A 26,154-nucleotide genomic window follows, 5' to 3' on the forward strand; every position below is an offset into this window, starting at 1 on the left:
ATTCTAAAGAGTCTCTCTAAATTGAGATATTTGGGAAAGGAAAATATATTTGCCTATGCTATGGTGTTTGAATAAAACCTAGGAAAAGTTTGATTCAGTTGAATTTTCTTCTGGCGTTTTAGTTTTTTCTCTTCAAGCTGGGAAACTAGAAGATTTATTCAAGGAATTCTATGTAATCTTCAGTCTATTTTATTCTTTTTAAAAAAATGTTATTCTGTTACATGGTTCATGATTTGTTTTGTAGCCTTGCTACAAAACACACCATTCAGAGGAGAATGGTGCGATATATATAATGCTCTACAAAAATGTTCATAATTTATTTAGTTGTATATGTACTGAATTAGTTAATATGCAATAATATTATGATATAAAATTATCTTCCATTGCAATTAACCCCTCTCCCAGACTGTTGAAATTATAAATGAAGCATTAGTAGAAATTAATCTCATAATTACAATGGCGTATATATAAGGAGAATGGTTTTTTTTTTATAGAGGATCAAATCATAATATTTCCAAAGATTATTACTTAATCTATACCCTACAAAGGAACTGTCATGTTCAGTGTATAGTTTTTCAGTCTTGGTAGCAAATTTATTTCAGAATCAGTAGCCTTGAATTTTATTTCTTGAAAATCATAAATAGAATTGTATTGCAAACATAGATTTGTTTAAAAGCATGTATTTTGTACAAATATTGTAATAAAAGTAGGCAATACTTGTGTTATTGTCCAATAAATGTACAATATTGACAGCATCTGCTCATAAAAAAATTTTAAAGCACAAAGGTGGCTCAGAAGTAATCACTCCAATTGGCATAACAGTTTGATTCATGAATTGCTTTAAGCCATTATCTAGTTGGTTTGATTTTAATTTAGCATGTTGTACAATCCAGATTTACAATGTGGTTTACAAACCATGAATTATGAACAAGCACATTGTGTGAATTTAGGAGATTTATTTTGATTTAATGAACCATAGTTTAGCGTAACATCTGCATTCAGTTATAATCTGAGAAGAAATATAAGCAAAACATTGATAATAGTCTGAATGGAAAAATCCTGTAATATTCCATTTGCTGCATGATAGGATTTCATCTTTGGAGCATAATAGTTATTTTTTAAATTTTTCTCATATGAATCAGTTAACTCAATTCTAAGCCTTGTGTACAGCTGAATATTTAATTTTCATTGAAATTAATACAAAATTAAATAATTAAGATCTTTACAATGTTTAATTTCACACTGGATGATAACTTCCTAAAATGATAAGTTAGAATAAAACATACTTTCCTTTCTGTTCTGTAATTTCAGTTAAAATGTAGTGTGTCATTTTAATTATTGTCCAAAATTTATATATCAGCAATTATTTAGAATAATTTCCAGAATAGTAATAACTAAAGTATGACTAATGTCACATGCTATCATGATTACATGATACATTACTGTTCATGTGGCTATAGTTATGAACACCATTAAGTTTTAAGCAACATCCTTGTGATTCATAATTAAAAACACAGTTCATAATCTGTCTCCTTATATGTAAATGAATTGTTTCACTGAAAAAACTAAAAATGTTATTATGATTATTCTGAACAAAAGTCAAAAATCTATCCCTTTCCTTGGCCATAATCTCATTCTCCCGAAGGAAATATGTTAGTATGCTAAATGCTGGAATTGTTCAACTGTGGCTTTTTTAGTAGATGTTATTTTCAAGATGCAAGACTATTTTATCACCCTACATCAAATATTTTATCAAGACTTTTGAGGGGGGGATGGGGGGAGATAAAATATATAACAATAAGATAAAATGACAAAAGTTGTAAGCTGCTGAGGAACGTGAATGACAACAAATTCACAGAAGTGGGCAAACACAGATTGCTAGTAGAATATGAAATGCACCAGCCAATACTCGTTCAGTGTACAATAATATAGAGAGATATTTATATGAAAGTATTAAGGTAGTGTGCGAAATCTAGGAGCTAAGCATTTATAAGAGATCTTTCTTATGTACAATTTATTTCCAAACTACATATTGATATATCAAATGCATGCTGTAACCTTTCATAAAATAACGGTTATACATGTCCCCTCAAATTTATACCTTTTAGCAAATTGTGCAGTAAATACATTGTTTGATAGCTAAAGGAAGCCACTTGGAGCTAAAAGAAACTACTTACAGTGGACAACAAGCATAAATTGATATATCTGAACACTATTTATTCTCAAAATATTTTGCTAAGTTTTACCTAAATGGTGCTTTTGTAACAGGGAGCACAAACAGTACAAATTCGGAATCAGAATAATTGGAAACACATCATCTACAGTATTTGACATGTGCATTTTAATAAAACACATACACCTAAAGTAATAAAGACATCTGTGGAAAAATCATTATGATTGTACAGCAAGACACAAAGATGTGACAGTACAGAAGTATCTAGTGTTGAGAAATGGATTGTGAAGATGGCAGGACTTGCAAAGATGGCAAAAGTAACCTGTTTAATAAGGGACAAACAATACTTGTTTTTATAAAAGACTAGTAATATTTTATGGACTTTTGTTAGGATTGGATAAAAGTTAGCTGATGATTTCTAGGTTTGCTGAAGAGGTTGAATATAGGAAGAAGGGTAATACTATAATATATTTCTAAAGGGGAAGAAATGATAAAAGTTTATTTGCAACTGTAAATAAGATCCAAAGATGCTGCTTAACTAGAGCCGTGGTGGCGCAGTGGTTAGAGTGCAGTACTGCAGGCTACTTCTGCTGACTGCTGGTTGCCTGCAATTTGGCAGATCGAATCTCACCAGGCTCAAGGTTGACTCAGCCTTCCATACGTCCGAAGTGGGTAAAATGAGGAGCCAGACTTTTGGGGCCAATAGGCTGATTCTGTAAACCACTTAGAAAGGGCTGTAAAGTACTGTGAACCTATATATAAGTCTAAGTGCTATTGCTATTAACTTTTACTTTTTTTCTCTTTCTCTCTCTATATGTTTCTAGCACTTCTTCTTTTAGCCTTTTTCTTTTATACATTTTATCTCCTTTATCTTTTAATTATGTAAAACTCTCAATAACATTATAAAAATATTATGACTGGTACTGATCATTTTGTGTTTTTCATTTTGTGTTGAAAATCCACATAGAATGATAACTAGAAAGCATCCATATATCTGTCAATTGTAATATACCTTTACAATGAAATGATCATATTCTAAAATGTATTTATTTGATTCATTTATTTATTTTTATCCTGGCTATATTATTTTTATAAATAAGAAAAGGCCGCAAATATAATCTTACCTCCTCCTATTTTCCCAACAACAACCTGAGAAGTGCTTTGGGCTGAGAGTGACTGGCTCAAAATTCCCCCAACTGATTTTCATGCCTAAGGTGGAACATTGATGGACTGATTTTTATCGCATCCTTATTTTGTTCAACCCAAGGCAGTGTACAGTATATACACAATACAGGTAGTCCACCACTTATAATTCATTTAGTGACCATTTGAAGTTACAATGGCACTGAAAAGGTCACTTATGATCATTTTTCACAGTTATGATCATTGCAGCATCCCCTTGATCACATGATCAAAATTCAGATGCTTGGCAACTGAGTCATATTTATGACACTTGTATTGTCCTGAGGTCATGTGATCTCATTTTGTAACATTCTGACAAGCAATGGGGAAGCTAGATTCACAACTGTGTTACTAACTTAACAATTGTAGTGATTCATTTAACATCTGTGGCAAGAAAAGTCATAAATAGGGTAAAACTCACTTAACAAAATGTCTTACTTAGTAGAAGAACTTTTGGACTCAATTGTGGTTGTAAGTCGAGGACTACCTGTACTCCTGCTTCCTATTTTCCTCACAACAACTCTATGAAGTGGATTGGAATGAGAAAAAATGACTGATCCAAAGTCAACCAGTTGGCTGTTATACCTAGAACTCTCAGTCTCCCAATTTCGATCCAGCATCTTAAGGGAAAATAGAACTACTTGTCTTTTTATCTCAATTATATTCCCTCAAGCATTCTAAATTACAGTCAGGGAAATGTAATATATAAACTGGCCACTGATTTACACCTAAAGTGAATGACATTCCACACTACATGTACATGTTGGGCAGTGTTACATTATATTGTTATTTGCATATAAACAATATTTTTAAATCTGTCCTATTTTCATTTGTGCAGTTACTATAACTTAGAGGATGTGAGCCATGATAACATGAACAAGTTTCTTTCCAACCTTGTTGAGAAATCACTTCTTGATCTGGAATACTCCTACTGCATTAAAATAGGAGAGGTAAGGTTAATTTATATTCTATCCAACATTTTGAGAGAAGAATTGGTAAAGGTTATTAGGACTTATTATTATGGAATTCTTGGGGTACCCAAGAATCCCAATCCAGTGGGATTTTTCTGTCAATTTGGCATTTAAATCAGTAAGGGTCATTTATATATATATTTGTATCGATTCAAAAGCTATAAGTGAAACAAAGTGGAAAGATACATGATCGGCATTACAAGATAAGATATAAAGATCTGCACATAGATTAGAGAACAAATGAAAGTATGCAATATCATTCAAGAGAGTAAAAGAATTGAAATGGAAATGGGCTAGTCACATAGCAAGAAGAATTGATGGCAGGTGGACTAAGGCAGTCATAGAATGGATCTCACTTGATAAAAAGCGTCTACAAAAGAGACCTAAAACCAGATAGATCTACAACAGCAGCAAGTATGGCGGGCCCAATTGACAAAAGAAAGCTCAGGACCATATAGGTTAGAAACATGAGGAAGAGGTCTTCATCCTGCAGTGGATAGACAATGGCTAAAATGATGATGATGATGATGATGATGATGATGATGATGATGATATATATTTTTAATTCCAATCTCAGCACAATGCAATTTACGCACCTCTGATATGCTGTCTAAAATGTGTTTGTCTCGTGTACACTCTGCAATTACTTCTATATATAATGTGTATTTTTTTTAATGTCTGATAGGATGACCGCAATATTGAACCTCTGACGTATGGCCGCATTGCTTCTTATTACTATTTGAAGCATCCAACCATCAGAATGTTCAAGGAACGTTTAAAGCCCGAGTGTAGCGTGAAAGATCTGCTCTCTATTTTGACAGTAAGTTATTTCGTTTTATTAATTAGGATGAAGCCAGAGAAAATACTCTTCCTCTGCTGTCATGGTAAAATGGACAAAACAAGATATTTGCTAAAATCTTTCTGAGATCTTAAATTATCAGAAATGACATAGCAGGAAATATGAAGGCAGTGCATTTGGGAATTCATCCATTAGTTTATAACTAGATTTCAGCAAGGGGTGGAATTTCCATCTGCATCATGCAAAATACACAAATATATTTGGGAGCATTGTATTACCTGGTTGCACAGTGGTTAAAATGCAATTTTCACCCACAGCCTAGAGTTCAAGCCTGACTGGCTCAAGATTGAGTCAGCCTTCCATCATTGTGAGATGAGTAAAATGAGGACCCAGGTTGTTTGGGGCAATATGCTGACAATATGCAGTAAATCACCCAGAGAGCGCTATAAAGCACTATGGCGTGGTATATAAGCCTAAACTATTGTTATTGCTACCTCTTTTTCTGTCACTAAACCGAGAATTGTTTCCTTACTGTTTGGGATCTTCAGACTGAATAATATAAAAATTACATATATTAATTACATTCATATTTATGTTTATTAACTTTCAGACCAAGGGTAATAGAACTACTTTTGTCGGAATAAAAAATCATCTTCCCAGCAAAATTTTATATATGCTGAAAACAGCTCTTGGGTCTTTTTTTTCAAGTACTAATTTTATTTTTATTTTATTTTTTAAGGAAAGATATCATACTGCTGAATATAATTAAAAATTGTGCTGGAAGATTGGAGTGCTTTCATGGTTTTAATTTTAAACTTTGTCTATGCCAGCTTAATGTGTTGTCTGGCAGCCACAGGCAGCTGTTAGGAGCAATGGAGTACATTTTTATTCAGTAGTGTAATTTTTATTATAAAAAAGAGAGAGGCAAATATATTGGCCAGCATCCAGAGAGCTACTTTGGGCACACCCAGGGGAATTATTAGTTTTTTTTTTTCTTTTTGAACAATAAAACTCCCTTTTCCTGTTGCTAATTGTTTTTGAAAGTTGCCTCAATTTCCAACCAAGTGGGTTTTATTTTTAAATCAGAAATCCGGAATGTTCTTGGTCATATAGAACTACCGGTACATATAGGGTGATTGGAGCCAGACAATTGATAAGATAATGGATCAGTACCCAATTCCTAACTTTTGTCTCCCTTTTTCCTCATTGTGACATGAATTTATCTTAATCTCTTCATGTCAGCTCTTCAAGGCAGAACAGACTACGAAACCAAAGTCGTTCATGCTAATGCTATTTTTATTATGGGGTACAGTAACAGAATCCTGCAACTCTAAATGTGCATCCCCCTCCCTCTCTTTATTTTCATGTGAACTAGGAAGGGTCTTGTCTGAGATTCCTACTCGGATTGCAGTCCTATCCAAACTCAGATTTCTTTTAGCTGCCTTTTTGTCATCATAGTGGCTCTTCTTTCAGTTCCTCAAGATTATTCCTTTTCCCATTATACTTGTTGTCATTGTGAACCAAGGAAGAATCAGTGACTTGCCTCCTCTCTATTTTGTCCTTTATGTGTCACATAGATTTAACAGAGAATTGGAGATCTTAAGAATGAGCCAATTTAAGGGCTGGTTATGTGATCCATCCAGAATGTGGGCAGTTGTGTTTAAATCAAGTCAGTCAAGTAACATTTTTAGGCATTAGCTAAGTTTAACAATAGAAACGCATTGGTTAAAAAATTTAAAAAATGAATTAGATCATAGAAGTGTTCAGTTCAATGTCTAAGTATATTTGCCCATGTTGTATAGCTATAATATTATCCTTTTCATCTTCTCTACTACCCCCTCTTATTGGTTTCATATTATAATTATTATTACTCTGTTGTTTTGTATGTACATTGAGAGTTTATGCACTGGAGACAAAGTCCTTGTGTGTCTAATCACACTTGGCCAAATAAACCTGTTCTGTTCTGTTCCATTCCATTCCATTCTACTTTACTCTACACTCCACTCTACTCCACTCTAATCCAGACCTTCAGTCCTTTCTAAAGAAGGATAGGATTTGCAAATCTTCCCATTTGGGAACAGCTTAAGAAGGCTGATTTCACACCCTCCTCTCCCTACAGCCCTAGCCCCACCCATTTTTCTCAAGTGCTGTCTTGGATTACCTCCAAAAGGGTGTTAGGAGAAGCAATATTGTAGCTGATAAATATGGCTTTTCTCTTTGCATGAGAGTCCTACTGGTGGAAATCAAGCTTCAGATAATGTAGATCTCTCCTTCTGTAAATAAATGAGTAAAAAAGTATAATTATTTCTATCAAATGTAGGTTGCCTTAATAGAAGAACTATGATTGTAGCTGCATTCTTCATTTTAAAAAATTACATTTCTGAAAATACCAGTTAGACACTTTAGTTAAGCTTTTGCTTACAAATAATTGATTCACTTTTTCAATAATGGTTTTGGCTGCCATCCTAAATTATTTGTCCCATGCTTCATGCAGTGCATTCTACTTAATACAGATTTATTTGATGAAAGGTATATCTTTGGTTTGCTTTTTTGCCAACATCAGATCTTCTCTTAAAATGTAGTTTGCTTCTTTCATTTGTCATCCCAGAATAAATAAAATTAAATTTCCAATATAATTGGAATGTGAAGATTTTTATAAATGTAAATTGAAGTGTAAATAATAAAATTATCACATTTTCTTTATTAACATTCAGCCTAAGAGTTTTAGTTTCTTTTATGTTGTTTTACTAAGAGACAGAGTTTTTCTGAAATTGTTTGTTTTGTAGAAGATATTAGGTATTTTAACAGAATTGTCTCTTAAGTACCCTCCCATAGATTCCCACAACCCACACACATATGCAAACTATGCATTAATGAGCTTCATAATTAAAGGAGTCAATTCACACCTCTATTATTAACTAGTGGCATTGCATCTGTCCTGTTCTATTGATGCCTTTCTCACTTACTTATTGAAGCATTTAACAGTTTTAGCAATAGGGAATTACATAGCATGGGGTAAGTAGTCTAATTAGATGCAAGTGAAAGTCCTTGGGGGGAGAGATATTTAAAAAGTAATTTGAAGAATCTCTTAATGATGCTGGCAGTGAAAACTGTAGGCCAAAGTGAAAAAACGCATGTCAACATTGCAAAACATGGTTGCAATAATAGCCATGTTCACAATTTACTCATAAGGTTTGGAGGGTTGAGAGATGTTTGTTTTAATTTATCTTGAATAAAAATGTAAATTGTTTTTTTTTTCTTATTTTGGGATGCATTGATTGTCTTTTTAATTTGATAACCTTTCAAAGCTTATCTTATAAATAATAATGTATTTACCAACAGTAAACCAAAAGTCACAGAAAGCAGATAGTATACTCCATGCTGGCTCCTTTATTTTACTTGCAGAAAGTTTCAGAAGTAAAAAAGATTGCTAATATGTTCTGAGGATAAAAAAGGATAATGAATCTTAGATAGCAGAAATTGACTTCTGATTCCATTGTAAAAATCACCCCACAGAACAATCTGAGCACTGCCGCCATAATACACACGTTCTAAATCTGGAAGTTACAAACCTAAAGTATGTTCAATGTGTATTTTGATTTGTTTTATTCTATCAACATCATTCCAGGGGTGAAATTCTCCCGATTCGGACCGGATCGCCTGATCCAGTAGCGATGGAGGCGGTGGTTCGGAGAACCGGTAGCAAAAATCCCTGTCCCCCCCATGCTCAGCTGAGCCGCGCGATCATCAGAGGCTTTTTTTTTTACTTTTAAAAGCATTTTTTCTACAACCTCTTCGGCTGAAAAAATGCTTTTAAAAGTTAAAAAAAAAGCCTCTGATGATTGTGCGGTTCATCTGGGATCTTCAAAGGCTTTTAAAAGAAAAAACCCTTTTTTTTCTTTTAAATGCCTCTGACGATCCAAGCTGAGTTGCCTGATCATCAGAGCCTTTTGAAAGCATTTTTTTACAACCTCTTCACCAAAGAGGTTGTAGAAAAAATGGTTTTAAAAGTAAAAAAAAAAAAAATTGGCCATGCCCACCCAGTCACATTACCCCTCCACCACCAAGCCACGCCCACAGAACTGGTAGTAACAAATTTTAGATTTCATCACTGCATCATCCCTTCCCAACAACTTTGTGAATACAAAGAAAATTGTCAAAATGCTAGATTTCCAGACCCAAGAGTCTTCTTCTTCAAAGGAACTCATCAGCAATCTGCATAAAGATGTCAGAGTTTAGATTCTAGATGGATATGAGGTTCACTTTTATCACTGTAGAATAATTCTTGCTAATCTTCTAGGCCCAACTTCCCCAGCTTGTTAAATCTGGATGATGGGAATGTAGTACAACACATCTGGTTTTAAAAGGTTACTCTAGAGTTATGGTTGATTTCCTTTCTTCCTAGTTATAAATAAAACTATTATTTCGGAAGATGACAGGTTTTTGATATGTATGAACTAGTACTAGGCAAAAGGGGAAAAAAGACTATTTGAATGCTTAATTAAAATAGAACTTTTCTGATCTTGCTCCAAAACCAGCCAAGAAAATTGGCAGAATGAAGTATAGAAGATCTGGTTTAAGATTAGTTTTTCTACAGCTTCAAGAGTTGGACTGCTAAATTTCTTTGTCTGAGATGAAGGTGTTTTAGGGCACTTCAGGCATCCAAATTTTATGGGCCCTCCTGTACTCTTGGTTCCATACTGTGAGACCCTTCATTGTACATATCCTTACTTTCTATTCTATCCATGTGCGTGTGTTTTTCTCTCTTTACCAGCTCTTTGGTTTATTTTTCCCACAAGAGGGAGCTCACAGGATCCTTCCTGCTTTTCAACAGAAGCTATGTGGATAAGACTTCATTTCCCTTTTTATTTGCTATTCATTTTCTAAAGGTTTGTAACACACAAAGCAGCTTTTGAAATCCAGTTGCACTAATAAAATATTGAAGATGTTACCCTTGATTTAAATATCTTACCTTAAGAATCAAACTTTGCTTAATTCTTTTGAGCCATAACCTACAGTACTACTAAAAGAAACTTCATGATATTACTCTTTTCTTTCAACTTTATAAGTAACCGAGTGTTTTAACAATTTTATCACATAATTGAGCAGTGACATTTAAAAATATTGTTTCAGATGAAGGCTTTTTTGGTTATGAAAAATATGGAAGGCCACTCTTATAGATTATAACCATATTAAACAGAAAAGCAGATTACAGTACAGGATCTTATTTATTGTCAAGAGTACAGGCTTTTCTCAAGGACAAATTAATGAAAATGAATAACTTCATTAACAGTATTGATCATCATTGTATAAAGCTTTGTCACAGAAGTTTAGTAAAGATACATTTTAAAATGCCTCGATAGATTGAAACAAATAAATGAAGCAAACTAAATACACTATAAATATAATAATGTAAATTTAAATACATATTTTTCAATTAAATCGCCAAAAAATTTCTAAATGATAATTAGTTTGAATTAAATGCTAACATAGCAAGTGAGTAAAATATTTTTACTAAACCTTAATTATATAAAAATGTTGCTTTAATAATGCATTAAATTATTATTAAAATGTTTGATAATATTAGTAATTGATCTATCACTTTCTCAGAGTTAAGTGCCAACATTTAAATGTCATGCAGTCTCTATAATATTCTACATCCAATAACTCTTAACTCATTTTATATTTAGCTGCTCCTTATAACATGATGCAAAACAACATTTTGCTACATGCTGTATTGTTTTAGGTACAATCTGGAATTATTGGTATCTTTCTCATATATCCTTCTGTATGGACAGAGTCTTCTATTCTGTGGGATATTCTTATAACTATTTTCAAGAGTTTATCCAGGTATAATCAGTTTATCAGTATATTTAAGTGGGGTAGGAAATATTGTGTTTGTGTTTATTTCAGGCACAGAAATTTTACAGTCTTCCTTTCCATTTCTGTATCTCCTGCATATCTTCCCCATTTATTTGGGGAGGTCTCTCAGCTATTCATTGTGGATTTGGACGGGGTTCAAAGGTAAATATTTGAGACTGTTGGAAAACTGAAAGGGGATACTTGTTTTCATTGGAAGACTGATATACGGTAGTTGGGCACAATCCTGAGCAGCAGAGAAGAGTCCAAATTTGGAAAGTCTTCTCTTTCTAACTCATTTTGGTTTTCCAGTCAGGTCTGGAGAGTTTAGGAATGATAGGAGAAGGCCATTTTGAATGTACCTCCCAAGAGAATATAAGTGGAGGTTTTCATTAGATGATTTCATCTGTCTTTTTACCTCCTTCACTAGAGTCCAGAAAAAGATGGTCCCTGAAAAAGTTGATCTTTCAAGCAGCATTTTAAATTATCCTGATTGAATTATCCTGAGGCAAACAAATTAGGCAACAGTTTAAAGGGAAATGACAATTTTATTTTCCTGTATTGAGACTGGATATGAACCTGAGAATATAGAATGTGGAATGTAGTTTCGAGTCACAGGAGAGAGAAGTTCTTTGCCCTTTGGACACCACCACCCCCAACTTCAGAATACATTCCACCACACATTTAGGGATGACAAACCAAACAGCATTGTTCACCTCAGCTTACTTAGTGAACATGAAATATTCCACGTAATAGAATTTATTTGATCAACAATTGCATTTCTGGTGAAGAGCATTCTCCTTTATTTGGAGCTATACTACAGTAGTAATACAATGAACTTTAACTTTCTTTAAGGGCTGCAAGAGCATTAGTAAACATTTAAACTGACTTTGAAACCTATATAACTGGTGCCTGCTCATTACTTTCTTAAGAAAAGTATTTTATGGTATAGCTAGTGGTAGCTTTGACAGTGGGATGAAAACATGACTTTTTTGCACCATATCTTACTGAGATAGGAAACTCAGTAAAATAAATGTGCAGGCTCTTCTTTAATTTTCTCTGCATTCAGGTGAGAAAGAAGGAAATATATTTGATAAGGCTTTTAGGTATTTTAGAACTGAGTTTTTTTTAAAATCCTTTGGATTTTTTTCCTTTGGATGTTTTAAAGGGATATAAATGGATGCCCATCTGCAACTCTTTAAAGCAACCGCCTCCTTTCCTGGTATCATGGGGCAGCTACATAATCCTGGGAAAGAGACAGTTGCTTTAAGAGATGCAGAGAGGATCTGCATTCATGCCCCTATGCACTTTAACAGACCTTTTGCACACTGAATCTGAAGCACTCTATAACCCTAATACGAGACTCCTGTCAATATCAAAGTTGTCACAGAACTATAATCCCAGTTGTTTGCTGCCTTGCATAGGGACAAACCTATCCCTAGGCTTTACCATAAAAGAATTTACAGGGTAAAACATCAGATGTAGCTTAGACAAAGTAAGTTAATGCTTATAATACATAGTTTAAAATAGGAAAAGTAACATCACGCTATCAATGTTACAAGCTGTAAATTTCTGAAAAGTATTTTAAACTATTATACAGGCAAGATTTTCTATGTAAAACAGACTTGAGATTATCTCAGTAATATGTCACAGTTTAGTTGCATTCTTCTTACGCAGGGAACCTGCCTCACTCCAATAAGTTAAAGTCTTCTTTAAATCCAGCAGACTTTTCTTTATTCTCTTCTCTTTTCCAGCAGTCACATAAATAATTATGACTGCCTTTTTTTCAATCTTTCCCAACCCGCTTCCTCTTACAACTTCAGTCCCTATGCATTAGAAATTACCAGGTTGGTAAAAGCTGTTTGTGTCTGTGTACTTAATACTGGGGCATCCTAGAGCTATGAATTCCATTTAAATCTTCTTTTTGCAACTTAACTGATTTATGGCAGAGCCTTTAGCCCTTTAGCAAGAAATTACAAATTAACACTGGCACAGGAATACATTTGTTTTGATTTTCCATAATACATATAAATAGGTGAAATTGTTTTATGAGCTGCAGTTATATTTTCTAGGACCTAGTGGCATTCTGCATTTTTTTTTCCTGCACATACATTCCATGGTTTGCGTGACCTAAGTTCTAAGGGTCTCCCCAGACATAAGTAATTCCTTCATATTCCCCCACCCCTGAAGTTCTAAAGCAAACTTTAAACTAAAACCACCTGTTGCTCTCAGCCATTCCAACAAAGCACAATCAGTAGGTAAATCAAGATGACAGTGCCCACCACTCATTGCTGACTTAGTATGCCATATCGTATTTTTATGCAGTGCAATGATGGGAGAAAATGGGGAGAGGAAAACCAAGTTCAGAAGAATGTGTACACACACACACACACACACACTATCGTTTTATCATTCCTAGTGATCCAGATCTAGAAAAAAGCAGTTACATGTTTCTCTTCTTTTTGACAGTTATTATTACATGATTACTGATAATATTTAATCCTTTCTATTTAAAAAAAACTGCAAAAGAAAAATAATTACAAGAAATATAGCATAACTGTTATTTTTTGGAATTTATTTTAGTAATTCTATGCCATAGGGAAAAAATAGTTCACGTAGAAACTTAAAAAAATCGGTGCAGTTTAAATGTTGATTCATTTAAGGAAGTCAAATTAAAAGAGGGGTGCAATAACAACCAGCAGTCCAGCAAAATAAAATAATAATAATAAAAAACCAAAACAGAAATGGTCTCCGTATACTGTAAGTAGTATAATATGATTTTTTTCTGATCTCGCTATTGTACAGCTGGAATAAGCTGGAATAAGTTAATATGGCACCTGGACAGTGGTGCTAATTTTAACACATAATTCTGTCCCAAACCTAAAACTCAAACATGTTTTAAAAAAAACATATAAAATAGAACATACCCTCAAATATACATGCAATTTATTAGAATCTAATGCTTTTTTCAGCCCAGAAAATAATGTCCATCATTTCCATCATGGGGACAGTCTTTGTATAATAGGTTGAATACTATACTAATTAGACTTCAGACTAGAATTAGACTTTAATTATACTTCACAGCTGGCATTTAAATCTAACATTTAGCCATAAAAATAAGTGTTATACTTACCACATAGTCTTCTGGAATCCTGACATCTAAGCATAGCCTATAAATTAATATGCTGTATATTAGGATTATCCTAGCAACCACAGTGAGGTGAGATGGAGTAAACTATAAAGAACCAGTCAGTACACAAAGATTATTAATTGCAAGTAAAGGTAATGTGACTGTTTATTTATTTATAAATATTATAGTTGCTTATGTCACCTTTAGGCAGCTCAAAATTAAAATATAAAAGTACCACAGTACATTAAAAAACACAATACTGTATTATAACATCAGAAAAGCTCCTAGAAACAGTCACACAATTATAATCCCATACGAGGTGTGCCTAGTTAATAACTAGCCAACACTTCTGGTCTTTAAGAGTTTCTGGAATGCAAACAGGGTTAGAGTTGTCAGGATCTCAAGGGCAGGTGCCCTTCCATAAGGCAGGTTCCACAGCAAAGATGGCATCCTTCCTAGGACTTACTAGATAACATTCTTTCACTGCAGAGGCCTGGATCATGCTTATCTTACTATATTGGTGGGACCCACGGAAATCATTGGGGAGAGGGACAGAAATAACTTGGTTCTATGCAATATAGGGATTTATAGGGTTAAACTAAACTTCTTTTTCCATATCCTGATTTTCAATTATTCTAGGCACGAAGAAAAACCCTAATAGATGGACAAGGATGGAAATGTATAGCTAAGATATCATCAAAATACTGGTGGTATTTACCTCACACCTAAAATGATCACACCTAAAATTAAGGATAGTTGGAAAAGGATGGAACCCTGAGACACCCGTATCTATCTATCTATCTATCTATCCCTCCCTCCCTCCCTCCCTCTCTCTCTCTCTCTCACTCACACACACATACACACACACACACACACACACACACACACACCATTCATTTAGAACCAGCCCTAGTGGTAAGAGAAGAGCTAACACAAAACAGTGTCCCCTACTCCAACCCCATAAGCCAGTTTAGAAAGATAACATGATAATATAAAAACCTCTGAAAAATCAAGGAGGGTACTGGATGCAGTACCCCATCCTAAGCATACCAGAAATGATTCATAAATGTGATCAATTCCATTTTGGTACTATAACCTGATCTGAAATACAGTTGAAAATATCTTCAGGTACTATACTACATTATTTCTGCTTCAATTCTCTGTGATACAGGATAGATTTTTTTTCTCTTGTGGGCTTTTCTTAAGAGTTAAGAAACAAAACCAGTTGAAAATGCTAGCAACTGATCAATCTTTGTCTTCAAATGTCTTTTGGGGAGTCATATACATCTTTCCTACTGAGGCAGATTCTGCCCCTACTTCCATTAAAAGTCTTTATTTTTGTTTTTCTATCAGATAGTGTGCTTCCGTTCTTTTCAGCCATCTCAATAATAGTAGCCATTTGTTTTTCTTTGATCCATTTATTAATTTCATGGTTGTTTTTCCATATTGTTGTTAGTTGCAAAGTTGTGTCCGACCCATCGCGACCTCATGGACAACGTTTCTGCAGGTTTTCCTGTACTCTGCCATCCTCTGGAGTCCATTTAAGCTCACGTCTGCTGCTTCAGTGACTCCATCCAGCCACCTCGTTCTCTGTCGTCCCCTTATTTCATGCAAATATTGAAATATGAGTGAAGAAAATGGATGAGACTAAAGTCCTGATCACTTAGAGAAAAATGTGGTTGTTTATGTAAATATATATATATATATATATATATATATATATATATATATATATATATATATATATATGTGTGTGTGTGTGTGTGTGTGTGTGTGTGTGTGTGTGAGTTGCCTCCCCCAATGTTTTTTTTCTTTTTGAGAATTTATCTCCCCAATGTCAACATTGTCACTTAAGACAGTCAAATGAAAAATTACATATTAGGAAATGATCTATAGGACTTAATTTCTCCTGCATTACATTCTGTTTCAAATATTTGATCTGATGTTCAGAATGTAAATAGCGGGTGGGCTATCCAGTCCATAAGACAAAAGGAAAATGTTTGTAGTTTATGTCTTACAGAGATAACAAATAGATCAATGCTATTTAAAATAGTATGCTACTGTAGAAAATAGGGAATGTTTCTTTATTCTTTCGGAATTTTTTTATCGTTTGGTTAACTGGGGTTCTAAAAGATGATACTGTTGAATGCTATGTAAGCTGTAAGAATGCATGTTCACCTTCTCTCACATAGAGCAGATGGATGCTTGACTGGCTGCTAATCCACAGCTGGAATGGTTTCAGCATTTTCCATGTTGCTGAGTTAGAGTGGTTTTCTAGTGGACTGAGAGGGCAGCAGGAGAGGGATATCATTATTCATCTGTATCCCAGTGGGATTGCTGCCAGGAGAGATTAATTTTTTCTCTTATGCTTGTAAAACAAGCTCAGGTGGAGTCTGTAATCCTCAGGGCACGGGTGGCAGATCAAGGAAGATGCTACAAAGCTAGTTAATTTTCAGATTCTAGGGGAAACAGAAGCTCTGTTAGATATATAAATACATGATTGCAAATTTAAGTAGCTCAAATCCAAATGGGATCTTTCCAGACATCTGGTACTGAAATCTCTATTTTTCTTTGTTTTTAATAGAAGTTCTTGCTAGTTCGAATTGCAGCAAAAGTAGCTCTCTTCAGTTACCTTCCCCTTGGCAGATCTATGAAATATATTTTACAAGTAGTAAATAGGAATGTAAGATGAGTCGAAGTATAGAAAGCACAGGTTTATTGAATGTGCACACTGCATCCTTTATTACAAAATAGCCAAGTTAAATTTTCCACTTTTCACTCTGTTTGTTCCCTCTTCCCCAGTCACCAAAATATAAAAATAGCATTCATTTAAAGTCCAGTGCTCAGCAACTCAAGCAGATTTCTACATAAACATTTAAGGATTTCTATTATTGGGGGTGGGGATTGTCTTTAAAGATAGAGCCATCAGCCAATATTTAGCCTACTGTCAATGCCCCTGCCATTATGGTCACCAAAGAATAGACTGGTTTTAAATTACTGAGATTTAGTAAAATATGTTTTTATCATATGACTTTATATAGTGGCTTCAAACAGCAGCAAGACTTTAGCCCAGTTAGCTGGATTAGTTATGGAGATGGTCTTTCAAGTTTCAATATCCCCTGTAGATCCAGCCTCTTTTATCCCAGAAGTCTTAGAAGATGAGAATTGGCTCAGTGATACTGGAAGGCTATTGTCACTTAAGGGATTCATAGCCAGAAATCCCTTAAGGCTCTCCACTATTTAGATAGGAGGGGGTACTCTTATCCAAGGGGATTAAAGCACCTTAGTTAAACCTGGATTCTGTGCAAATGCATTGTTCACTTACATTTATACAATATCTTAAAATTCTAGCTGATATAACTCACTGTTCAAACCATTACATATCTCTTGTATAACATGGGTCCCCATTTGTGGTCCATATAGAATATTCTTCATCAAGAAAAACATAATGGAACTCCGCTCATAAAACTGGACTTTCCTATCTTTTATATGGCACTTTGGAAAATCATCTCCCATTATAGCAATAACACTTAGACTTCTATAGCGCTTCACAGTGCTTTACAGCCCTCTCTAAGTGGTTTACAGAGTCAGCATATTTCCCCCAACAATCTGGGTCCTCATTTTACCCGCCTCAGAAGGATGGAAGGCTGAGTCAACCTTGAGCCGGTCAGAATCAAACTATCGAACTGCTGGCAGTCGGCAATCAGCAGAATTAGCCTGCAATTTTGGGATAGGGAAATTGACAGGGACAAATTTCTCCACTCATAGTAACTTTCCCTATTCAATTTATTCAATTTAGAAAATTTCCCATCCCCCTAGCTATTGGGAATCCGAAAGAGCTCACTTATAGTTTAAAAGAAAGCCATGCTGACTGGAAGGTTATTAAATCAAAGAAGCTTGATTTGCAATCAGTAATAACTTGTTTCTGGGCAGCTTTTTCAACAAACATTCTGCTATTTTCATATTGTCATCAACTTGTATAAACCATGCCAAACTAAGAGGTAGAAAGTTAAACTTTTTAAAAGAATTCCTGATTACAGTATTTTAAATGTTTCTTAACTTTTTGTCAATGTATAATAATAGTGAATATAATACCTTGCAATCGGTTATTATGTCTGACAAGAATTAGTCTAAAGCAGGGTGTCAAACTCCCGGCACACAAGCTGGCTGCGTTATGCGCTGCCTACACCTGGTTTAGCGAAGGGGGAAAGGGTCATGATACATCATGTGACAATGCCCTGATGATGCAAGTTTGACACCCCTGGTTTAAAGCATCTCTGAGATGCCCGAATATCCCTATCTTCGGTTTTATACTTTCCCCCATGCTGAGAGTTTTTTAGAAGGTTCTAAGTCCTTGTCTTTGGGATCAGTTAGATAGAAATGCACTACTACTGTTACGGAGTATCAATATAACAGATGTGGAAAATTGAAGTAATTACTTTGTGAGCAAGAGATACCTTTCATGGATGATTATCCAGACACCATCCTATACAATTGTCATACAGATGTCCACATGTTTTACATGTGGTACAGTAAGATTGCACCGCAGGCTTGAGAACTTGGGCTAATATTTTGGAGAACATATTGTATATCAGGGCATAAGAAAACACAACTGTGATTAATGGGACAATGGAACTTGCATGGATTTTGATTCTCTTGAAAGACTTTACATACATGTACGAAATTAATATGGTAAAGATGGAAACCAAACAACCCTTAATTTTGGGGTTGTTAACTAGCATAGGTGTTATTAGTACTTGGTCTGCTTTGTTTAGGTATCAATGAATATATATGCTCTCACTGTGCACATTATTAAAAATTCAGTCTGCAGATATTCTTATGGAAAAGAGACATCCATAAATACATTTTTAAAAAATTGCTTAAGTGAGGCTAATGTTTTAACATATAAAAGGGAACCATGTCCTATGAATTCCTTTTAGTAAGGTCTAAAATAGTTCCTGACTTGAAAAAGAATTGATTTTCATCATTAAGCTGCTAAGCTATTGAAAGCCACAAACCACAAGCAAAATTGTGCTGACAGATACCAGCATTCTGTGCTGTGTGCTGGGTTTTTTTGTTGGAAAGAAAAACACCATTACTTGAGGCTAACAATAGTATTAGATCTGTGAGCTTATGAGAGAAGAGCAAGTTTTGAACCTTTTTGAGGGAAGTGCCCTGTATGATGGGTAGTGAAAGAAGAAATATAAGTTAGAGAACAAATTAAGAAAATGATTAGATTGTATAGGCTGTTGGTTTATTAAGTGAGAAATATTTCCTATACAGTTTGGCTAGATAATTTTTACTGAAAATAAGAATGAAGCCAAATGAAACAGTTGCTTTCCCTCTGCCATTCTAAATAAGCAAGTTCCTCTTACATCCACACAGTAGCCCACACCTGTAGCCTATTCTTCCTTCTCACAAATTAACCAAACTGTTTGTATGGCACTTAGTGGCCTTAAAACTGAGCAGTTATTGAGTGTTCACATAGCTACAAAGTGGGAACCCTTCCTCCCAATTTATTCCTCACATCGACTCATCAACATCAGCTCCATCTTGTCTGAATAGAATTTATTATTGTTCACCTTCACTCAGCCCAGTAGCAAATTCAGGCAAATTCAAGCTACCAACTGCTTCTTGGACGGGATTATAAATAGTAGTAGAGCTGGTGCCATTGCCATACTGAGAACTTCAAATTTCATACAGATATTGAATAGCATGAGGAATAGTATATCTCAGTGGCCTAGAGATTAACTAGTAGATACCATCACTATTTTCTGAAAACCATCTGATGTGAAGAACTAGAATATTGTCACAAGGTTCAGTACAATCAGATGATGCAGAAGGATTCCATGGTCACTGACTTCCAGTTTCCAATTTAGATATCCATGAAGGTAACAAAAGTAGTCCCATTATCAGTATCATTCAAATGTACTTGGAGATACAAAATCCATTCAGTAAAGAATTCCTTCAATAGAAATCCTAAAAAGTGGACATAGGCACCATATACCATCTGCAGGAGCCTCGGTGGCGCAGTGGTTAGAGTGCAGTACTGCAGGCCACTTCTGCTGGCTATCAGCTGCCTGAAATTTGGCAGTTCTAATCCCACCAGGCTCAAGGTTGACTCAGCTTTCCATCCTTCCGAGGTGGGTAAAATGAGGATCCAGATTGTTGGGGAAAATATGCTGACTCTGTAAAACTGCTTAGAGAGAGCTGTAAAAGCACTATAAAGCAGTATATAAGTCTAATTTGTCCATTCCCATCCTCATCAGTTTAATCACCCACCTTAGAAGAGTCAACTATTTTGACAATTATCATCCAATCTCCAGTTTCACTTGTGAAAAAGCCTTGAGCTCTAGCTCTCAATGGAAAACAGTTTATATAAATCCTTCTGAGTCTATCTTGGGAACAGGTTTTGGCACAAAGATAGCCTTTGTCTCATTAATAAACATCTGGTATGTTGTGACTTTTGAGACTATTGGTCACAATATTATACTGAAGTTCTTGAGAGAGTTGGATGGGTAGGTGTTGGGAACATTTTTTCAAGATTATCTTGTTCCAATATTTCTGGACACAGTCACTGGCATTGAAATAAATCTACTTGGCCCTTTCAGAATTATTCCTGGGGTCCTATAAGAGCCTCTATTACTTCTGCCTCAGTTGTTGGATCTACTTTTAGCAGAGCCATCTTCAGTTTGTCATTTCTGTCCCATTCTTCGTAAAGAAAAGGACCTTAGCTCGTCTACAAGTGTTCCATACAGATGCTCCTCATGAGGAGACCACAAGACTGATGGGGGAGACCAGGGAATAAGCCATTTTACTCCAAAATAGTTGGCACTTTTAAAAGGACACTAGATTCACATTATGTCTTTTTCTAATCACTTTTGGAAATTGCTTCTTATCTCCTTTTCAGCTATTATGAACCTTTGGATCAACAGATTTTACAGCACAGGGTGAATTTCCTTCTATCCTTAGTGCAAGAAGTTTTAAATAATAGTTTAAAAACTTTTTTAAAAATTCTTTTGGACAAACTGCAAAAGGATGATTAGAACTTTAATTTTGGAAAGTTACAAATAAAGACTTGAAATAACATTTTGGGTTAATTATAAAAATCCTTCTCATGAGAAAGGATGAGGATAAGGAGAACTCATGGAGTTTCTCTTTAAAAAAACTGAACAGGATGAGACTTTAAAGTTGGGCACTAGAGGGTACCAGAAGGAACTAAAGATTACAATTAAAAGAGTACATTTAAATTTGACTTTCTATGCAGAACAAAGAGAAATATTTTAACATTCAATATATTGAAGGATATTTTTAACAATTGCTCCAGCTACATGTTTCCTTTTGTGCAAACCTAGACTTAAATATATGCAGAGTCTTCATATGCCTTCATTTTGTAAAGAACCAGATACAGGAAAACAAATCAAAGCTGAATTTGTATTAGATTAAGATATTATTGATTCCAAGTATGACATATCAAGGAAATATACCTGATCAGGACAGGTTTGCACTTTTCTTTAATTGTTATCTTCATACCATGAGGATCTTCCAGAATTCAAGCTAGTCATATACCGGTAATATCAATGAAAGGATGGCCTTTTATAAGATTTATTCTATAAACCCACTGCAAATAAACAAATTGCACACTGTCATATTCAAAGTCTTACCTTTGTCTTGTGCCTTTACCTAACCTTTGCCTGGTGCCCAAATTGCCTGCAGATCTCCTCTGCTACATTTTACCTTAATTCTTAAGTCATTATTAAAGGGTCAGTTTTTGCTGGTCTCACTATGAGAATGAGCAGCTAATTCTGCTTTTCTGCAATGGGCTCTAGATTATGAAATAACATAACTGGAATTGAGATGTGGCAGCTCTTTTTTATCGTTTAAAGAGGAGATTTTAAAAAAACCTATACCAATTTTGGATTTTTAGACTTAAAAAGAAAGACAATACTTTTTTTAAAAAAAAAATTAAATTGCTGGATTGTAAGTGATCATTAGAATATTACGGGATGTTTGCAAACTGACTATAGCCATAAAATAGGAATAAATCTCATATTTTTTAAGAAGAGAAAGGTGAAGATTCATATTTGAAAGTCCTGTTCATATCTTAACTTGTCTGCTGCACACCCTCCTTTACACCCTCTTGATTCAGTTCTGCATGAATGTGTTATTTCTCCAGCTATTTTCTAAGGTCATTGCAAGTAATGGAGATTTAAAATAGGGGGTCAGAGAAGTGTTACTTCCAGATAATGCATGACTGTTTCCCTGGCATACCTGAAAGGGAGAAGCGGACTGAAACTATAACATTTGATAGCCAGGCAGATGAATTGGTACATGATACTTTGATTGAGCAGGCCAAAAATAAACAAACAAACAAATAGCAACCCTTAAATCATCCTGAAGGTACAAGCAGAATTTTGCCCTATGTATTCAAAGCAGGAGAGAAAAAAACAACACTCACATTTGTCCTTTCAAACCATGTAGCAAATGTGTCCTCAGTTCTGTATCTCCCTGAACAAATAAAAATTCATTTGCATTCATAAAACTTTAAAAACTATATATCCTATGAAGCTGGTACCACAAACCAAATCTTGTGGAGTAGAAATAAACTTCTAGAAATAGAAAGTTGTATAAAAATTAATATCACAGGAGTAAATTTAACTACAATATTGCTAGGAGCCATTTTAATAAAGGTGTTTCCTTTTGCTTTGTTTGCTACTTATAAATTTAGGACTGGCTTAATTCCATCTGTTTGCTAGTAGATGGTGGGGAAAGCTAGCTCATATATTAGGCTTATAATTAATAAATCACCCAAGAGTTGAATACTCTCTCTCTCACACACACACATATCAATAGGTTAAATGACTTGGTGAAAGAAGCAAAATTTTAAAATGCATATGTTTAATCTTATAGCTATAAAAAGTAAATCTTAAAAACTGAGCAAATAATTTAGAGAAAATGTGCTTAAAAGTGAATCAGTACAGGGCAAATATTTTTACTAGCCTTCATCTATTTCTTAGCAAGTGTTGCTTTTCCTTGGATCCAGAGAATGGTGGGGTTATATTTTGCTCGTAACTTAGTCAAGGTACATTGTATGTTTCTCCATTTTATTTTGTGATAAAACAAACCAAACAGAAGATTTGTAGCAGGCTTTTTTCTTAGTACAAGCTTCATAGTTACTGTATTGATTTCTTTTACCCATTTTTTTCCATAATGAGAGAACAAGATGAGGATTGGCCCGATAACTAGGATAAATAGGCTTCTCTCCTATCTCTAGGTTACAATAATTTCAGATCTTGTTTTTTCTATCCTACCTCAACTCAAATGAATTTGATAGTAAAGTTGAAAGCTGCTCTATTGTCTAGTAGGCCAGAAAATATTGGCATATTGAAGTTGAAAAACATTGTAATAATGATAGTCTGACTTTATCACAAACTACAGAAAACAGGTGTTCTGAGGTAGCACTTTTGGTAGCAAGTAGACCATAACACATGCTTCAGCATCTAATTTTATATCCACTTGTCTTTAGATGAAATTAAAGAGCATTGAGATACATATGTTAATGTTTTATTTTATGTTAACCTGCTTTGTTATGCTTAAAAGTATATTAAATATACTGTATTTTTCAGAGTATAAAACACACCTTTTTCCCCCAAAAAAGAGGGTGAAAATCTGGGTGTGTCTTATACTCTGAATGTAGCCCCATCCAGCCTCTCAAAGGAGGTTTCAGAGGCTGAAAAATGCCTCCGAAAAAAAGCTTCAGAAAAAAAGCCTCAGAAAAAAAGCCTCCAAAACAGAGCTTCAGAAAAAAAGCCTCTGAAACGGAGGTTTCAGATGCTGAAAAAGCAAGGTACAGAGCTCACAACCAATGAACCTGTTGCTAAAATTCACCTCTGGGAACATCTGATTGGGGGTATTCCGGGAGGCCAATCCACCCGCCAATCAGCTTTTTTCTTATTTTCCTCCCCAAAAATTTATACTCTGGTGTGCCTTATAGTCCGAAAAATACGGTATGTAAGTGCTTTTAAAGTCATTTTAAATAATTTACTTGATATTGTTTTGATTTTTTTCCTTAAGATGCTTTTCCGTAAGACTGTTACAGGTTGAAACATTAAAAAAAGAGATGCCTTTAATGCATCACTAATTGTGGGGTGATGATTCAGGTATGTGCTTTCATACTGGTGGAAGTGTATCTTTCTACATTTTCTCCACATAGCAGTTTCGCCATCATCCCCATAAAATAGAGATGAGATTAAATGAGGCATAATGCAATATCAAAGTCAGTATTGTGTAATAACTAAGTTGGCTAGAAACCCAAAGACTGTAACTAGAACTCCTGGCTAGAAGCCAGGAGACTGTGAGTTCTAGTCCTCCCATAGGCATAAAAGTAGGCTGGGAAAATTTGAGCTAGTCATTCTCTTTCCAAATTCATAGGTATGTTCTTGTGACGAAAAGATGAGGTAGGGAAAAAATATATATGCACATTTTTATTCACAGTGTATGGAATATAAATACTGACTTTATCTAAAGATTTGTTTAATTGTTATAGACATCCTTCCATTATACGTAAGTGTTGCTCGTGAGTGCTAAACAGTTTTGACTGTAAAACATTATTTATAATGCTCTTTGTTTACTGTTCCTGTTCATTCCAATTTCCATGGTACTTCCAAAGTCCTTGTTCAAACTTTTTATTTTCTGTATTTCTAAAACCTTTTATTTATTTGTATCTTGTTCAGAATTTATAATCTGTGCCAATCCCAAAGATTCTAGGTGACTAAGTACAAAATAGCTGAAATAGAAACAATGCAAACAGTAGACTAGAACAGGGGGGGGGGGGGGGCAGAATAATAATACAGTATCAAAATCTGGAATGGCAATCTCTAATCAACCACAACTGAAGGCTGATTGGAACAGTACTGCTTTTAATGTTTCCTAAAACTGAATAATGTTAGCACTGAAGAGACCTCCAGAAAGAGGTTGGGGAGGGGGCTACTATGGAGAAGGCCTGCCATTTGGTCCACCTCCTATGAACCTTTCAAATAAGGGACCTCCAGGAAACCCTCTCTGGGTGACCCCACTAGATTCATTCATCACAAGATAATGGCTAACATTTATCAGTGTTGTGCCATTTATGATTTTTAAGGGTCATAAGTAGTATTTTGAACTGAGTCTGGAAGCTTATTGGTAGCCAATGAAGCAACATTAAAATAGAGACTATTCTATTTTAGTCAGTTTAGAATAATGAAAACAAAAATAACTAGTAACTTTGCTGCCAAAACTTACAGCCATTGTAGCTTCCAGATCATCTCTGAGGCAGCCCCGATGTATTACAATAGTCCAGCTGAGTTGTTAATTTTATTGTTGGCAAGTAGCAACTTAGACTTCAAGAGAACACCTAAATTTTAAATCATGCCCATTGTTGTTGGAAGTCAGAGAACCTAGGAAGTTTTAATAATCTACATAATATATGTGTGGATCCAAGCAATGTGGCCATTTGCAATTGATGGGTGGAAATGTTGTCAATACAGAGATTTTCTAAGTGCCTTCCAAGATTTTTTTGGTATGGCACCCAGTGTGTCAATAACTATTTGTATTATTGGGAGAGCATTATCCCATCCAGAGCAATTACCAGGGCCAATTTTCTTAAGATTCTGTGTTTATGAACAAACAAGAGTTTTGGCTTGGAAATATTTAACATGAGCTTGCTTTGCTCCATTCAAATTGTCACAGTCTCCAGACACCTGTTCAGGACTTCCAAAACCTCTCCTTTATTTCCTACAGAAATTATGTATAGCTAGGTATACTTCACCCCAACCTGATGGATAAATTCTCTAAAAAACAGTTCATCTAGATGTTAAATAACATGAGAGAAAGCAGTGGGCTCTGTTGAACTAGAATAGAATACAGGAAAAGAAAGTACAAGTTCTCAACCAAAAAGTTTTATAAGATAAAGATTTCAATAGAACAAATGAAAAGATTATTATGTAAGAGGATAGGGAAGTTGCTTGGACAGAGTGAAAAATTTTCTTGAAAAGAAAATTAT

The 26,154-nt window shown here is 34.7% G+C and overlaps 1 protein-coding gene across 1 annotated transcript in view; it reads left to right on the top strand.

The window, feature by feature from the left end:
- The window catches only part of ASCC3 (activating signal cointegrator 1 complex subunit 3), a 212,384-nt gene that overhangs the window by 156,770 nt on the left and 29,460 nt on the right, over nt 1–26,154 (top strand). Inside the window, exons 35-36 of the mRNA XM_070932828.1 lie at nt 4,194–4,305; nt 5,012–5,146. Of these exons, the coding sequence (XP_070788929.1) occupies nt 4,194–4,305; nt 5,012–5,146 (247 nt within the window). The remainder of the gene's footprint in view (nt 1–4,193; nt 4,306–5,011; nt 5,147–26,154) is intronic.

Source organism: Pituophis catenifer, unplaced genomic scaffold (genome assembly GCF_029215685.1).
Source record: "Pituophis catenifer annectens isolate HBS135680 unplaced genomic scaffold, rPitCat1.0.hap2 SCAF_1, whole genome shotgun sequence".
NCBI classification, from domain to species: Eukaryota; Metazoa; Chordata; class Lepidosauria; order Squamata; family Colubridae; genus Pituophis; species Pituophis catenifer.